Source organism: Danio aesculapii, chromosome 2, assembly GCF_903798145.1.
Source record: "Danio aesculapii chromosome 2, fDanAes4.1, whole genome shotgun sequence".
NCBI lineage: Eukaryota > Metazoa > Chordata > Actinopteri > Cypriniformes > Danionidae > Danio > Danio aesculapii.
Genome location: NC_079436.1, coordinates 37,038,387 through 37,056,864, shown reverse-complemented (window position 1 = coordinate 37,056,864; position 18,478 = coordinate 37,038,387). Strand labels below are relative to the sequence as shown.

At 34.7% G+C, this 18,478-nt stretch overlaps 1 protein-coding gene across 2 annotated transcripts; it reads left to right on the top strand.

The window, feature by feature from the left end:
• Positions 1-461: 461 nt before the first annotated feature.
• On the top strand, positions 462-17,729 carry nadkb (NAD kinase b). Of its 2 annotated transcripts, XM_056478483.1 has the most exons (12): positions 462-627; positions 4,140-4,400; positions 4,482-4,565; positions 7,553-7,682; positions 7,821-7,929; positions 8,049-8,134; positions 8,314-8,416; positions 9,579-9,733; positions 11,560-11,659; positions 12,901-13,058; positions 13,200-13,282; positions 16,809-17,729. In XM_056478483.1, the coding sequence occupies exons 2-12, from the start codon at positions 4,150-4,152 to the stop codon at positions 16,966-16,968; spliced, it is 1,419 nt and encodes a 472-aa protein (XP_056334458.1). In that variant the 5' UTR covers positions 462-627; positions 4,140-4,149; the 3' UTR covers positions 16,969-17,729. The 2 variants fall into 2 exon arrangements, with proteins under 2 accessions (XP_056334458.1, XP_056334466.1); XM_056478491.1 differs by lacking the exons at positions 462-627; positions 4,140-4,400; positions 4,482-4,565 and adding an exon at positions 4,706-4,828.
• The last annotated feature ends 749 nt before the right edge of the window (positions 17,730-18,478 follow it).

Genomic DNA, 18,478 nt, shown 5'->3' with positions numbered 1-18,478 from the left:
CAAGCTCTAAATTATTCTAAAAAGATATTGTTAGACAGAAGGGCCTTAAAATATTGTGGAATATTTAATGTTTTATCCTATATGACAAGTAGAAAAGATGTTATTACAAGAATAGAACACCGATTAGAAAATGATATGGTTAAAGATAGGTTAGAAGATAGAGTAGAAAGTGTTACAGAAGTGTTGACTAAAAGATGGATCTTTAGACGATTCTGAAAATAATTTGAGAAAAAATATCAGAGGCTAGAAAAGAAAAACTGGATGAATGTCATTAAACCACCCAAATGACAGTAAAATCAATAAAGTCATCATAACAGTTCTTTTCGCTTTGCTATTTCTTGTTTCTTTTTACCTACACAGGTAATGACCTATTACTATTTTAAAGTGAGTAAAAGACAACATTCTCATATCATCTGTTCTACAGAGATTCTGCAGCTGCGCAGTAGCGCGCGTCACGAGGACATTCGTGATGTCACTGTCGGCAACCCACTATTAGCTAGCTAAGCCGTATAAAGACTGGTTCCGCAGAAATAGGGTTGGTTTCAAGATAATTCAGCGAGGTCCAATAAATTTACCTTTTCCAAAGGCTGTCCAAAAGGGAATTTCCGCGGCGTTTCCTGTCGTTTGGTAAGCGGATGGAAACAGCGTTTAGTTAGCTGTCTGCGCGGCTAACTTACGGAAGTTTTGATCGATGGAAAATCATGCTACTTTGTGTTTTTATGACAGTGTGTCAAATGTGCTTAGGATCATTTAACTTTGTGACTTGCAAAGTCTTTGTTCGTAGTTTAGAAATGTTTGTATTCACCTTAAAATATATAATAGTCCCGAAATACTGCCTTTGCCTGTGTGAAACATCTTAACTTGGATATGTATTTTACTAGCTCATATAGTGCGAGCTATTATTCAAAACAATAATAGTAAATAATAAAAACACGGACGCTTAAGATTTGTCCACAGAATAGTTTTCTACAGAATAGTTTTCTAACATTAAGCTTTTAGTGCACATTTTAAATGAGCAGTTTACTATATATCATCTATGATGTACAATTTTCATGCTGTTAGTTCCCTTTAATCACATGATTTGTAAAGGAAATGTGAAATTCTAAAGGCATGTATAATATGCTGCCAAAATAGTGAAGTTGAACATTTAATTATTTTTATCAGCTGTGAAATATGCATTAACATACAGTTGAAGTCAGAATTATTAGCCCCCCTGTTTATTTTTTCCCCCAATTTCTGTTTAACTGCGATTTTTTTTTTTTTTTTCCAACCAATTTCTAAACATAATAGTTTTAATTAATAACTTCTAATAACCGATTTATTTGAATTTATTTCTTATAGATTCACATAAAATGGGATTCACGGGAAATTTACCCATCTTCATTTCAAGTTTTTGTCAAATAGAACTTTCCGAGTTCAAGTAGGAACCACTATGTCAGACCCTCAAGTACAACAGCAAGGAGTTTCTCAAGGCAGCATCCTTTCAGTTACACTTTTTATGATCAAAATTAATAGTGTCACAGATGTCATTGGAAGAAACATGATGTGTAGTCTTTATGTGGATGACATTTGTATATGCTACAGAGGGAAAATATGAACATAATTAAGATACAGCTACAGTTATGCATCAACAAAGTGAGTAATTAGTCTACAGAAAATGGTTTTAAATTTTCTATAACCAAAACTGTATGTGTACATTTCTGCCTTTTACGATCTCTACACCATGATCCAGAACTCCTTTTTGATGAAGAGCCCATTTTAGATTGTTAAAGAAACAAAATTCCTTGGACTCCATTTCGATAGTAAAATGACCTTTATTCCACATATAAAAGCTCTAAAAACAAATGCTTGAAGAACTTGGATCTCATTAAAGTTCCTGCAAAAACAGAATGGGGAGCAGATTCTACTGTTTTAATGAGGCTGTATAGACTTTTGGTGCGCTCACGACTGGACTATGGGAGCATAGTTGGGAGCATAGTTTACAGCTCTCCTAGATAATCTTATTTACAAATGCTGGATCCTGTACACCACCAAGGGCTTAGACTAGCCCTTGGAGCTTTTAGAGCTTCACCTTCTCAAATCCTATACACTGAAGCTAATGAACCACCTCTTCATAATAGACACTTGGAATTGTCTCTCCAGTATGCATTGAAAATAAAGATAAATCAACACAACCCAGCTTTTAAACCAATCTTCCAACCTCAATATCTGGATTTGTATGTGGAAAGACCCAGCTATATTCAACCATTCGGTGTACGGATCAGAACATGCATAAAAAACCTGAATATAAATCTTGATTCCATCCAGCAGATTCTCATTTGTCTGGTCCCACCATGGAGGTTAAATAAGTTGCATGAAAACCTGGATCTGAACAAGCTTAAAAAGGCTGATACTTTTCCACATACATATCAATAAGCAGTTGCTGACATAAGACATTTTTATCCTACTCATAAACCTATATACACAGATGGATCAAAAAAGGACAGTCATGTTTCTGCAGCAGTTGTAATGGATCAATCACACTACGGCATTCGCATTCCAGATCAAAGCTCCATTTTTACAGCTGAAGCAAAGGCTCTCTTTTTAGCTCTGGAACACTTTGAAAATGCTGAAGGACACTATTTTATTATTTTTTCTGACTCAAAATATTGTCTGCAGACATTGAATTCTTTTAAACTGGAGCATCCCATTATATTCGACATTTTTATCAAAGTGAACAAACTACAGAGAAAGTTTTATAATATAGTCTTCTGCTGGATCCCATGACATACTGGACTATTTGTAAATGAACAAGCTGACAAAGCCGCCAAAACAGCCCTAGCAGGAAAGCTAAAGGAGTGTAAAATCCCACCTTTGGATCTAAAGCCACTAATAAAAGGCTATATTCTCAACAAATGGCCAACAGAATGGGATCAGTGCCCAGAAAATACACTTTTTGAAATTCAGCCAGAAATAGGCAGAAAATCTAATTTATTTTTTAAGTCAAGACATTATGAAATTGTTTATAGAAGATGCCACATTGGACACACGAGATTCAATCATGAACATTTACTCAAAGGAGAAGAACCACCAAAATGTCTATATTGCAACAGAAACCAACCTGTTAAACATATACTTGTAGAATGCCCTATTTATAATATTATCAGACAACAATTTTTATCTGGAGAGACTTTTAAATGAAATATTTGTAAATGTGAATCCTTCTAAAATTGTAAAATTTTTGTCAAAGGAAACCTTAAACTGTTATAGATTTTTATCTTATATATTATCATTATTATTATTATTATATATTTTACCTTGTGTATTATTTATTGCTGTTGATGACTTTTAATTATTATAATATTTTTTATAATTATAGAAAAGTGGTATTTATAAAATGTGATAAACTTGATTTGTTTGTTTTTTTTGCCATGACATAGCCATAGAATCTGAAATGGCAATAAAATTAAAACTCTCTGTATAATGATGGTTTTGTTCTGTAGACTATTGAAAAAATATAGCTTAAAGGGGCTAATAATTTTGACCTTAAAATGGTTCATAAAAATTTAAAAACTGCTTTTATTCTAGCCAAAATAAAACAAAAAAGACTTCTCCAGAAGAAAAATATTATCAGAAATACAGTGAAAATTTCCTTGCTCTGTTTAACATCATTTGGGAAATATTTAAAAAAGAAAAAAAAAAATCAAAGGGGGGCTAATAATTCTGACTAACTGTATATGCTGAATATTATTTTTATATTTTTTGGTTCACAAAAGCCATATAAAATATCCACTTTGATCAACAAGATACTAAAGTCTGAGAATACAGGTGTTGTGTATTAAGATCACCTGGGGTTTCCCAAAGAATAATGCTGTATGATATTTGAAAAAGAAATCACAGTATTAGGCTACCTTTACTTTTAAAAGTGACGTGAAAACTATTTCACCATATGGCTTGAGTAGCACTACTAGGAAAGAATGAATTATTCTGGTTCAAATATAATTAAGTACAGTACAGTTAAGTACAGTAACAGTACTTTTATTGATAAATCGGGTATTAAAAATGCTTTTGTTAATTCTTTGTCAACCCCATTTGTATTTTTTTTTCCAGTTATCTTATAATGATGTTGACTAAGTTATTAATTGTTTTCTTCTTATAAGAACTAAAGGCATGGACGACGGGCTGCCCTCCAGAATGGCGGAGGAGGGTGGCTCTTCTAAAAGGCCACAGAGGCAGCAGGACCGGCAAGGAAAACTTCCAAAGAAACGGAAAGAGGTGAAGAGGTCTCTGCGGAGGCCGGACTGCCCAGAACACCTGTCAGGAGGAAGTGTGCATTGTTTGCACGAGCAGCAAGGATCAGAAGCCTCTGAATCAGCTGAAGACACTTCCGAAAGTTGCCTGAAAAGATGGGATAGGTGCAGGTACAAAACATGCCATTTGATTACCGTCAGTTTAACTTTAAATCAAAAATGTGACGTGACTTGAGTGCTTGGCTGTTGCAGACGAGGACACTTTCTACATGGACCATATCCTGCTACCCACTTTGGACCCAAAGCGTGCATTCTTCCCAACCCAACCTCAGTCATGTGAGTAATCATAGTCCAGCGTGTTTTAGGTAAGGGGTCAGATCACATTTGTTACTGTTTAAACAATGAGCCAAGCAAGGGATTGGGACAAGCGCTTACTGGGTTCTGATTGGTTGAGTGGAGTTTGTTGGATGGAGCTGAAGTGGAGCACACTCAAGCACTGCTGTGTTTGTCATAACCTCTTTTACTGGAGCTTTCTAAAGCACCCCTTGCTAAAACACTATGCCTGCTTTACACCCTCCAGGACAAACCACATGCAGAGGGTAATGTGGGGTTTTATGGCTTGATATCTGATGTACCGTTTAGATTCGTTGTATCTTGTATGTTTTATTTGAAGATGGATGATGATTTTGTGTAACATTTAATTTTAGAGTTGCATTTAATTTTGCTTTTCTGAAACTTCACTGTCTGACTTGACTATTCTTCGCTATGGTAAACAAAAATGTGCATTTTAAAATATTTAACCATTTAGACTAGGGCTGCACATTAATTGATTTCAGCATCTGTATCGCAATGTGCACATCCACAGTAGTCGCAGGATGTTCAGTGTTGAGCTAGAATTATAATTGATCTGGGGCCACAGTTCAAAACATGATTTGTGGAGTCACTGCAGATTTGAACCCTAAAAGTGTGAATGTTTATCATTTGCATGTGTTTTAAGGCCTGGGACTGTATGACAATTACAAAAGGATTGTAGAATTGGATTATTTGTACAATAAAGGCTATGCAATGTTATTTTAGGTTTGATTATTCATTTTCTGTACCTGAATATGGCAAGACTCCCTGGAAAACCATAAAGAAGGGCAATATGTATACAATATGTATAATATATGTATAATATGTATAATGTCAGCATCGATGTTGTAATGTGATCATGGGCAATAGTGGTTGAGTCACATGGTTAAGGACAAGTGTTTTTTGAGGTCTTTGACTGTGTGTGGGTTTTAAAAGCATTCAGGTGTAAGAAAATGTAGCTTTGAAAAATTAATAACGATTAATTTTATTGAATTGTTTATAGAATGAAGACTTTGCAGTATTATTTTACGTTTGATTATTCGAAGAGTGTATACCTGAATACAGTCTGACTCCTTGGAAAACAATTTAATTTCTATATTTTTCTTTATTGAATTTGTCTGTACTTGTAGATAATTCATTATATTCTATGCACTCCTATACACAGGGTATCGGCGGGGTCTTAAAGTCTTAAATTTCAAAATAAAAATTTTAGGCCTCAAAAAGCCTTAAATTCACTGAAATATTGTCTTGTATGACTTAAATAATGTTAAACAGGTCCTAATTTTCTCTTTCTCAAAGTAAAGCTATCCAATCAGGTCGACATCCATCTAATCACCAACAATCCATCTTAATAAAATCAGGGAAAGAAAACTAAAAACAATTACAGTTTCTCCTGATAATAACAGAGCAATTTATCCCTTTATGTTATCTTCCATTCATACCAAAGCGTTTTACAAAAGGGCGAGTAATATTTATAAGTAGGCTTACGACTTAAGGTTGTATAACTGAGATGCATTAAGTTGAAAAGTTATACTCAATCAATTTGGACCAAAAGCCAACAATTTTCTTTTTTATTATTAATGTAAATGCCTCCACAATAAATATATTTTTAACAATGTTTAACTTTTGTCATTTAAAAAAAAATATATATATTATGTTGAAAATAATATATACAACTAGAGTTTTCTTGTTTTGACACATTAAAATATGTCGCTATGAAATAATTACTTTTTTGTGGCAAGCATTAGAAATAATCATTAGTATTTAGCCCTGTATAAGTCTAAAATTTCATTCATAATGGTCTTAAAAGGGTCTTAAAAAGTCTTAAATTTGACTTGATGAAACCCGCAGAAACCCTGTGTACAGAATCATCCCAATCAATCTAAAATGATAAATTTTAAATTGCTATATATATCACAATATATATATAGCAGATTAAAAATAATTAGATTTTAGATTAGATTTTTACAATATTTTTCCAAAGAAAATTTTTTTCAAGCCTTACCATAAAGCACTGTTTATTTCATTTTTTTATTTTCTCTATTGCAAAGGTGCTCAAACTAGGGCCGGTGGGACAAAGTTGACCCATTGTAACCTTTGATTTTACCCACAATCCCATCTGAGAGGAGAGAGAATGATGGAGAGGGTTAGGCCGAATTCCTTTAACACAGAGATCAGTGATAGTCATCACCTTTTTTGTGTGTTTTATTACTGTTTTAATTTTTTTTAATGTAAATACTGTCTCTCGTCGTATAGAGGACTATGCAGAAGACATAAGCGAGCAAATCAAGACAAAAACTAGTGTAATTCTTAAGACAGTCTGCATATTGTATAATAACTTTGTTTTAACTGTAATAAGTTGATTATAAAATGTAAAAAAAATACTTTATTAGTTAATATAAAGCCAAGTTTTATAGTCATTTTTAAATATTATTAAATAAATGAGGAAATTAGCCATGGTAACTTTATTTAACTTTAGCCCACTAACCTCGATCAAGTTTGGTTTTTGGCCCTTCGTAAGAAAAAGTTTGTGCTCTATTGCATTTAAATGCTTATAATTTATTATATTTATGCCCGATTAACTCCCCTACAGAATTATCCCAATCAATTTAAATGAATGAATTCTTTCCAAACAGAGCTGTTAAAGCCATGTGGAGAAATTATTTTCATATTGAAATGTATATATCAGAAAAACGAAATATTGTAATGTCAGGTTTTTTCAATATTGTGCAGCCATGAGTTCAGAGTTCACATTTTATTTAAACTTTTATTAATCCGTATTGAAAAATGATGTAATCCTAAAATTGTCAGAAACCAAAAGAACAAGTCAACATTACAGTGCTTGCATTTGATCAGGACGGTAAATTGCGCAAGGAGTTAAAAAAAAAGGGACAAAGTGCATTCAGTTTTACTCTTTGCAGTGCAGTGGTGACACACACAATGTTTACCTACTCTGTCGATTTTCCCCGTAGGCACATTCAGGATCCAGCTAGCCAGCGGCTCACCTGGAGCAAACCACCGCTAAACGTTCTGGTCATCAGAAAGATTAGAGATGAGACCCTTCTGGAGCCGTTCAAAGAGCTTTGCAGGTTCCTCGTGGAGGTTGGTTACTCATAAGCCGCACCAGAAGCAACACGATTATTCGATTTACTGGCATTATCGTACATTTCTTTCCTTGTGTTATTAGATTCATTGTTAAATTTGCTTATACAAATTTTATCCAAATCATTTCACCATCAGGAGAAACATCTCATGGTTTATGTGGAGAAGAAAGTTGTGGACGACGGCTCTCTCATGAGTGATGAGTCATTTTCAGCCATCTGCAATCAGCTGTGCACATTCAGGGAAGGTACTGTAACCTTATGGTGTTGGGAACTTATTTTGCATAACCATAGCACATCATTAACCAATAAAAGATTGGATGCATTAGGCAAATGAGTGATCTGTCATTGTGTTTGCCTTGTACAGGTTATGATGACATCTCGGACTGCATCGATTTGATTATCTGTTTGGGTGGAGATGGCACTCTTCTGTATGCATCATCTCTTTTCCAGGTATTTTTCTCACCTCATCTTATTTGTTTGTTCTTGCTAGGTCATTCTCAGCTGCTTTCCTGAATATGTTCGCTGCCTTCCTGAGAGAATTTGGATATGCAAAAACTAGTTATTCAGAGAGCGATTTAAGCATCAAATGTGTTTTCAACATCCCTGGTGTTTTGTCTCAATTGTTTAAGGGCAGCGTTCCTCCCGTCATGGCGTTCCATCTGGGATCCTTAGGATTTCTCACTCCATTCAAGTTTGAGTCTTTTAAAACCGAGGTGGATAAAGTGTTTGAAGGTAAAATGATTGAAGTTTTTCAACCATCTACAATTGGAGTTAATCACTATGTGATCACAGTTCTCATCAGAGTGACTAAATAATGGCTAGTGTTAGCCACTGGATGATTCATTGCGTTACATCTGCCAGTGTTTGATTTAGAATAAGAAGCACAGATACATTTTAGGATTAGTTCACCCGATAATCTGAATTCTGTTATTAATTTCTCACCCTCATGTTTTTCCAACCCCTCTGAGACCTTTGTTCATATTAAAAACCAAAATTAAGATATTTTAGATGAAAGCCTAGAGCCTTTGCCCTCCATAGACAGCGGCAGTCTCGAGACATTCAAAGTAAGTAAAAGGAACCAAAAATACTGTCAAAAACAAAATCGTTTATATAGTTTTTAGCACACAAAAGTTCTTGGAGCTTTGTATGATTATAGTTGAACCACTGAACTCACATGGAACATTTTGACAATGTTTTAGCTCCGTTTCTGGACTATAAGTTTATTTTAAATGCCCAGTGACTGTTGCTTTGTATGAGGGAACTCATGTATTTTATCTAATACATCTTAATTTATTCTGAGAAATAAGCGAAGGTCTCAGGGGATTGGAACGAGATTAATTAATAACAGAATTTTCATTTTTGGGTGAACTAAACCTTTAAGCACACTAAGCGTATCACACTGGGTTGTCAACAACCCCATCAGGCCTCGTTTTCCAAGAAATAATTTTCTTCAGACCTTTTTTCTGAACCTAACAAGAACACCAAGTGACTCTGAAGTGATTTAAGCCATCAAACAGTGACAAAAAGGGCTGTATTTAACACAATTAACTACTGGAGGATGGAAATTCCATGATCAGAGCTGTATTAATGTAAAACAGATAAAACATAGATAATGTACAAGTGATCTGAAATTAGAAAAAGTAGGTCTAAATCACGCATGGTAGCTTGACATGCTACAGTATATAATGTCAAGGCTGAGAATAGAAAACAATGCTGCAGTTTTTGCTAACATTGTCTTGTAGCACTTTAAAATAAAGTAGTCTTTTGCACATACACATGGTAGAGTAATGGTTGATTATGTTTTACACATAAAAACCTAAAGCTCTGTTGGTCTATTCTGTATTGTGTTGTAGTAGAGATGTAGTTTTTGAGTGTTTGTGTCTGGCTCGTGTAGGTAATGCTGCCATCATCCTGCGCAGTCGTCTAAAGGTTAAAGTGGTGAAAGGCATGTTCCAGAGACACGAGCAGCTCTTCAGTACGCCGGAGAATGGAGTAGTTTCTCACAACCATATAAACAGTGAGGCAGGCAAAATAACTCTACAGCTACAGGTATTCATAATGTACATAATAAACAAATACAAATCAGCAACTTGCAAATGTCTTTTTTTGCTAGCTTGTTGTGGCAAACAGACCTGTTTGAAGCAAACACCTGCAGATTTAAACTTTAATAATAATCCACCAATCAATAAGTTGGGAAAGCATCTGATGCTATAATCTGTACCAGTCACAACAACAGGGTTCATACGGTCATGGAAAACCTGGAAAAGTCATGGGATTTTGACATGGCATTTTCCAGGCTTGGAAAAGTTTTGGAAAAACAGAAAAACCCACAAAGTTTTGGAAAAGTCATGGAAATCAGTTGAACAAATATCTGTATACTTGAATTAGGGCTGCACGATATTGACAAAATCTGACATTACAGTATTTTGTATTTCTGTGATATATATTGTGATGTAAATATAATTTCACCAGTTGATTTAACAGGTTTATTTGGATTGATTGGGGGGATTTTGTAGTGGAGTGAATCTCGAATAATGTATAACAAATAAATTACAAGCATATAGAAATAAAATATATTAAAGGTAAAAGTTTTCATGTATTCACTATTCAGGTACAGATATTGAAGGCTCAACACTGCATAGTCTTCATTATATATTATTTAATCTTTATTAAAGTTACAAAGAATTACTTGTGGCCAGATGTTTTGAACTCTGAAATGTTCACAGTCACAGGCCTCAAAGGAACAGTTTAGAGTAAGATTAAAATGTTGTCACTGTTTACTCACCCTTCACTTGTTTCAATACTATAGGAGTTATTAAATTCTTTTTGTGTTCATTAAAAAAAAAAAAAAAGAAAACTCAAATGTTTGAAACAAGTGAAGGGTGTAATGAAAATGGTAAGAAATTTTTGGGTGAACTATCTCTTTAAAAATATATGCAGATGATAAACTTTTACTCCATTATGATTAAACTCTATATTAAACTATAATCCCAACATTGCATATCTTGCGATGTGACTATTGCGGATGCACACATTGCGATATCGATGTTGAAGCGATATGTTGTGCAGCCCTAACTTGAATATAGATCCTTGACCAAAAACTTGCTCTCACATTATTAGTGCTGTGTAAGCATTATCAAAATCAAATTTACATAGATATACAAACAATTATAAACAAAATAGATTGTTGTGTGTTCTGTGATTTGCTGTAAAAAATTTGACCATCATTGTTTTTTTTTATTTTATTATTTATCATGTATATGTGGACATTACATGGAGCATTACGTCATGAAAAATGTACTTGAAAGTTTTGGAAAAGTCTTGCAATTTTAGTTGTAAAAATGTGTATGAACCCTGCAACAAACTGAAGAGGAGGTATTAAGACTAGCTAATGAACTGTTTATTTGCTGCCATTTTATATAATATGGTAACACTTTAAAATAATGCTCCACTAGTTAATGTATTTACTAACATGAACAAACAATTAGTAATAGATTTATTATGGTATTTATTCATCTTTGTTAATGTTATTTAAGTTAAAGTTCATGTTACCTCACAGTGCATTAATGTTAATGTTAGTAAATGCATAAACTAATGGACCATTATTCTAAAGTGTTGCCTATAATATTTTATGAGAAATATATTTGTTTTGTGCACTAAATGCTTTCTGAAGAATCTTGTGAGACTGAAAACTCAGTTTTGCAGCACAGAATAAATGTTTTTGAAATGTATTAAATTGTAAAGACTCAAGTAAAAATAAATAAGGAAAATGTAAATGTGTGTGTTTATGTAGATGTCTAGAAATGCGTGTTTGTTAAATATATTTGTTCATCATACTGTATATTAAATATGAGTGTTCTCTGTGTTTTATAAAGGTGCTTAATGAGGTGGTTGTGGACAGAGGACCTTCGTCATATCTGTCTAATGTTGACCTTTACCTGGATGGACGCCTCATTACCTCTGTACAAGGAGATGGTTAGCTCAAACTGATTGGCCCAATCAAACCATCCTTCTTCAGAAACAGTGTTTCTGAGAGCACTTTTATATCATCAACATTGTTATCACAAGCCTTTGGAAGCTTGTTCTAAAAATATTATTTCTTTGACAAACCAAAAGAAAAATTAATAAAATAAAATTAATTAAAACTAATTAAAGTGCTTTAATTCGTGTAATTAAATTAATAAAATTTAACTGCAATTTAGCTACCCAAACTCCCAGCCGCAGCTTTTCTAACTTGCGGTTCTTGCAATAGTGCTTCCAAGCTCTAAGATTTATTTATTTTATTAAGAATTTGAGTTTATATCTACAAATTCCAAAAAAAAGGAGTTAGGTAAAAAAAATCCAGAGGGTCAGAACCTTGGCTTAATATCTCATCGGAAAGATTGCCCTCACTGAGCAGTATGGAGTAGAGCTGCACAATTCTGGCTAAATAATATTATGTGTAGGTCTACTTTTGGTTAAAATGATCATTTTTTAAAGACTTTGAATGGTGGACTTGCTCTTTTTTCGATAAATCGTGCAGCTCTAGTATAGAGTCCCCATCAATATACGGCTGGGGTGACTAACCTCACTTCTGGCAGCAACCTGGCTTTCCCATGTGGTCTCCCATGAAACAAAAGCTGCTCAATAATCGCGATCTTATTGCATAGTTTATTTTTTTATTCTTTATTATTAAAGGCTGTATTCTATTAAAAGAAAGGTTTGAATAAAAGCTCTTATTAACCTTTTATCAATCAATAAATAAAAACAATTATAATATTTTTAACATTGTTTCTAATAGTCAACGAAATTAATAGATAAATATTTTTTATATTTTAAGTAGATCAAAACCTTAATCAAAGTTGTCCTAAAACCATTCCACAACACCTATTCCTGTCTTAAAAAAACATCGATCCACCTCTAATATTATTACAAATTAAAATAAATGCTTTTAATTTCAATATACATTTGATATTTTTTTCTTGTGTATAAATCCAGCCTTGTTGAACATAAGAGACTCAAGATTGTCAATGATAGTGTAGCTTTGAAATTGCATTATACAGCTGAGAAATGTGTAAATTCAGACTGACTGCATTATAGCCTGACTGTTGTTGTTGTTTTTATTTCTTCTAGTCTAAACAGATGTCTCGATACATCATGGTGTTTCTCATTTGCCTTGACATGAGCGTCCAGCTGACATGAAAATAAATGTAAATATGTGGCTTGTTTCTGTGCAGGTGTAATAGTTTCCACTCCCACGGGCAGCACGGCGTACGCTGCTGCAGCTGGTGCCTCCATGATCCATCCCAACGTCCCTGCCATCATGGTCACCCCCATCTGCCCTCACTCGCTCTCTTTTAGACCCATCGTGGTGCCCGCTGGCGTGGAGCTCATGGTGAGAGCAGCATTAAAGTATAAATCACAGTATAAAGTTTAAAAATATTCAGTTTAAAGTATAAACTATTTCAGTGAAGTTATTTGTAAACATGTGATTTTAATAGCTTCTCAAATGAGTCTAAATGCATTTATTCTGCAGATTACGCTATCACCTGATGCTCGCAACACAGCCTGGGTATCGTTCGATGGCAGAAAGAGGCAGGAGATCCAGCATGGGGACAGGTGACACTTTGTTTTGTTTTTTTATAAGCCCATAAGCAAACAGCATTTACCATAATCCAGTGATACAATGACAGCTGTATTACAGTTATGGAAATGGGCATTAACAGTGTCAGTGGATATTATCACTTCGCCTTTGAGCAGTTCAGATGCTGTTTGCATTTTTTGTCAAAGGAACACTTCACCTTTTTTGAAAATAGAGCTAATTTTACTACTGGTCTGACAGGAGCACTTTTAGCAAAGCTTTCGCAATGATATTATGCAGCATCTAGCTGGGGACTATTTTCTGATGCTGCTTAATATTATTGTGCCTGCTGCAGCCATGTTACAGCAGCAAATTCCCTTGATCATTATGCCTGAATGAGAGTATAGTTTCTAGACCTATCAGCTTAGAAAATAGATTTCTGGATTTTAAATTATCATTTTGATTATCGATTTTTTTTTTAAAGGGGCAATATGTGATCTTTTTCATATGATAAGGTCATATCATACAACACAATGTGAGTCTAAACACTTTCATACTAAACACTGGCCTGTGGCAAATTGATGCATCAAACAGTGCATTGTTCTCATCCTTTGTTTTATTTCCTCATTCTCACTTATATCAACAAATACTATGGTCATTTATAATAAATACTATAATTCTAGGGTGACACTGTGGCTAAGTGGTTAGCATGGTGCCATCACAGCAAGAGAGCCGGTGGTTTGAGTCCAGGAGTTCTTTCTGTGTGGAGTTTGCATTTCCTGCCTGTGTTTGCGTGCGTTTCCACCACAGTCCAAAGACGTGGTATAAGTAAATTGGAGAAACTCAATTGATTCTAGTGTTTGAATAGGGGAATGTGTGAGTGTTTCCTTGCACTGAGGGTTGTACTTTCAGTACAGGGTTGCATTAGGTAGGGCACCCATTAATAAAACATATACCAGAGTAATTGGCGGTTCAGTCTGTTGTGGTGACCCCTGATAAATCAAAGACTAAGCCAAAGGAAAGTAAGAGAGTGAGAATATAAAGTTGTTTTTTAGCCGTAATATAGAAAGCTCTTGAATTACTCTGTCGTGTAATTGTAGTTGTTGTTGTTGTTGTTGTAATGCAACAAATGTGGAAATATAAACAACTCAGTAATGTACAAATTCTTCTACAAATATATACAGTATATTATACTACAATACACCACAGTTTACTGTAGTAAAAACTAAAGTATGCTACAGTATTTATTACAGTTCATCAGTTCACTATAGTTAATACTACAGTATGCAGTAGCATTCATTAAAGTGTTGAAAACTCTTTAATATATACAGTATAATGCATTTTACTATAGTATGGTTCAAAAACACTATGGTATTTATTATAAAGTGCTATAATTTTTAGGTGGCCCCGCCCACGTTAAAAAACTATTTTAAATTGAAAGATTTGTACAACACCAAAAATACAAACTACTTTCCATTCTAGCACTATGACTTGGTGACGTTTATTTATAAACTAATTTCAAGAGGACCACATGCTTATGATTGACCACAGCTGGTCCCGCATTAGTGATCACATGATATCCAATCAGATGAATCCATTTTTCGTGTGATGTTTAGCATCTTCCTCTGCCTTTTGGGTGCTGCCAGAACGTTTCGTCAACATTGTGAGATTTGTTTTGGAGAAAACTTGCAAACACACAGCACAGCGCTTCAGAGTCACACCTCTAGCGATCAAAGATTCATGTAAATTTGGCAGACTGAACACATTCTGTACTATACAGGAGACATGGCACAGCGGAGATTGATTGACAGTGGTCTACATCAGGATGCAGAACACAATGCACTGTAAGAAAAAAATCCATGAAACTGTGAAACCGCGAAAAGTGAACGTTATGGCAGGGGACCACTGTATATTTGCAATCTATGATCTCTCCAACTTGATTCTGAGATAACTTTGCATGGACAAAACCAAACTTTTTCTCACGTAAAGATTGTACTGTACAGATGTTTTAAAGCCTGGATACTTTTTAAAGTTCAGACATTTTAGGTTAAACCGTATTTACAAAATCTCAAATCATATTAATACAAAGAGATGAAGCAAAGAGTTGTAGAAACTCCTAGTATATTCTTCAAGCACCGTCATCCCTTAAAGTCTACATGACGTAGTTCCTAGAGAAATGGAACATTAAATGACACAACAGTGGGCGTGGCTTGTTTTTTTATACTTTGACCTGATTGGATGTAGTAAAGTAGACATTTTATTCAGAAAGATTACGGTCAGGGTTTTGGAGAGTTTTTACAACCTAACAGACGCTTCCTCCTCACTATTTTTCTTTGTTGTCGAAACTGACAGTTGGAGAGGCGTGGCCAACATACTTAACCACGCCCCTCCAACTGTTAGCACCTCAGACACTGGTAATCTGAGAATTAAACTGGAAACAAAGAGAAAGCACACTTTCAGTTTTTTCCAGGGCAGTTTTGTATTTATTTTTCTTAATGATGAAATGTTCACCATAAAACTAACAGTGAGCCAACAAAAACAATATGGTTAGTTTTGATTTCAGGTGCACTTTAAAACAGTCACTCAGCATTTATGTTGTCATTTGACAAACTTCTTTAACTAGAGGCTTATTTTAGATCTATAAACCGTTCATCTTAAAAGCAGATCAGAGCAATCAGAGCAGCTAACAAACAAACTCCATTCAGTGAGCCTTAATGTCGGGAAAAACCTGTTTTCAACGAAATAGGACTGGATAGGACTGAACTCGATGATGCTGAATAGACCCTTTCATGTTGAAACAAGTTTGTACATGCCATGAATCAGTCTTTACTCTGTGCCGTGTTCAGTTGATGAATAGAGTGGACGGTTGTTTCTCCACTGAGCTTTGATACTCTTGAAATCTGCTTTCAAATCCTCTATTTTATAGTGAAATGTGTGGCAAAATGTCAGATGTGTTACATTAGGGAGAAATGATAGTTTCCCAGTCATTTCCAATCCCTGCTGAAAAATCCAGCTTAAACCAGCCTAGGCTGGTTGGCTGGTTTTAGCTGGTCGACCAGCCTGGTTTCAGAGGGGTTTTGGCCACTTTCAGGCTGGTTTCCAGCCTGGTTTTAGCTGGTCAGGCTGGAAAATGACCAGTTAAAAACAGCTTGACCAGCCTGGTTTAAGCTGGACATAGCTGGTTTTGGCTGGCCTTCCAGCCTGGCAAGGTGGTCAAGCTGGTTTTAGCTGGTCATTTTCCAGCCTGACCAGCTAAGACCAGGCTGGAAATGGCTGGAAACCAGCCTGAAAGTGGCCAAAACCCCTCTAAAACCAGGCTGGTCAACCAGCTAAAATCAGCCTAGGCTGGTTTAAGCTCGATTTTTCAGTAGGGATATGAGCAACATTCAATTCCATATTTTCCTCGTAATATTGATCTGTTTTGAGTGGTCGATTGTTTTAATCCCTTTAAATGGGACTTTCTAGCTCTGTCTTTATAATTATTATGATTATCATTTTTAGTGTGAACGAGTTGTAACTCTCCGTGGAATCTCTTCATTGTCATGGTTTGTTTTTCTTTCACAGTATTAAGATCACGACCTCCTGCTTTCCAGTGCCCTCCATCTGCTGTCACGATCTGGTTTACGACTGGTTTGACAGTCTGGCTCAGTGTTTGCACTGGAACGTCCGCAAGAAGCAAACGCGTCTAACAGATGCCAGCGACTCCTCCGAAACTGAAAACTGAAACATCACCATCACCATCAAACGCTCGCAGTCTGTTCAATTCACATTCCAGGAGTTTCTTTTGCCTTGGAAATAATGCCTTAGTCAGAGGTTAGCCTGGATTACGGATTTGTTTGGTTAAGTGAATCTGAAAATGTCATCGTGTTAGAAGAACATGCAGAGATGATTCTGTTTTAACTAATACATCAAATAAGTAATGTTTATTTAACAACGTATTGTTTTCTGTAGATTCAGCAGATTCATGACTTCTATATTGTTGCTTGAGAAACACATTAGTTGATTAGAAATGAACGGAATACATTTTTCCTGTGAACGTCTGTATCAGGTGGTTAAATTTGACCACAAACACACAGAAAGCTTTGTGTGTGGTCTGTTACGACAGTAGTTCCTCATGTAAGGTAAAAAAACACGACATGTTTTCTCAGGCGGGAGTCTGTCAACACAGAGTAGTTGTTGTGAAAGCGCTTTGTAGCCCCCCTGTGGCCAAACCGGATGTTGCTGCACGTAACTCATTTTTAAATCACTATTTGTTGAGTTTACCACTTAAGTCTGTTTCAAATCCAGGTGATTTATTTCACAAAGGCACCGTATTTTGCATTTCTCATCAAATAGTAGTCCTGCAAAGTCATATCCGCCAAAATCCAATGTAGCTGAATGTATATGGTATGTAAGCTGTTTACCTTTGGATGTAAATAAGAGATCCTATAACATGTATTTGTCCTGTTTGTATTATTTCCTTAATAAAAGAACTGTTGGATGTTGTTTCGTTTTTGTCATTTGAAAACATTTTAGGGACCCTTTATTAAACTAATGTTCATGTGAAAAGGAAAACAAATCCTGTGTCGTTTACAAGAGGTGTGAATGTTACTATGAAAAAATCCCTAATGGATCAATTCCTAGAACCGCCGCTGTACATAAAATGACTTTATCACGTCATTATTTTGACACAAAGTCAGAATTTTGGCGTTTTAGTTTATAATTTAGATTTATATACAGTTGTCACTTTTAAGTTATAATTTAATGTCATAATTTTGACGTTAATGTTAAACTTGACTATATTTTGGCTGTAATAATTTTGTCTGACATTTCTCATTATTTCAATGTTTTAAGGCATAATTTATAATCATGATTTTAGCTCCTTTTTACTAAATTTTGACGTTCTGTTTTGACATTTATCTCATAATGTTGACTTTTTGTTCTGACTTTACTGATAATTTTACAAATCTTTTGACAATTTTTACATTGGTCTTATAATTTTAACTTTGTTTTTTTTACTTTACAACCCGTAATTTAAAATTTTGGCTGTCAGATTTGAGGTTTATCTTGTAATTTTGACTAACTACATTTTTTGACTCAATTTTGACATTTATCTGTTATCTGACATTTTGACTTGTTCTTCTGACTATACAACTAATAATTGTAATTTTTGACCAATTTTGACATTTAGCTCAATTTTTACAGTTTTTTTCTGAATTTACAACTCATATTTTATTATGACTTTTTTTTTCACT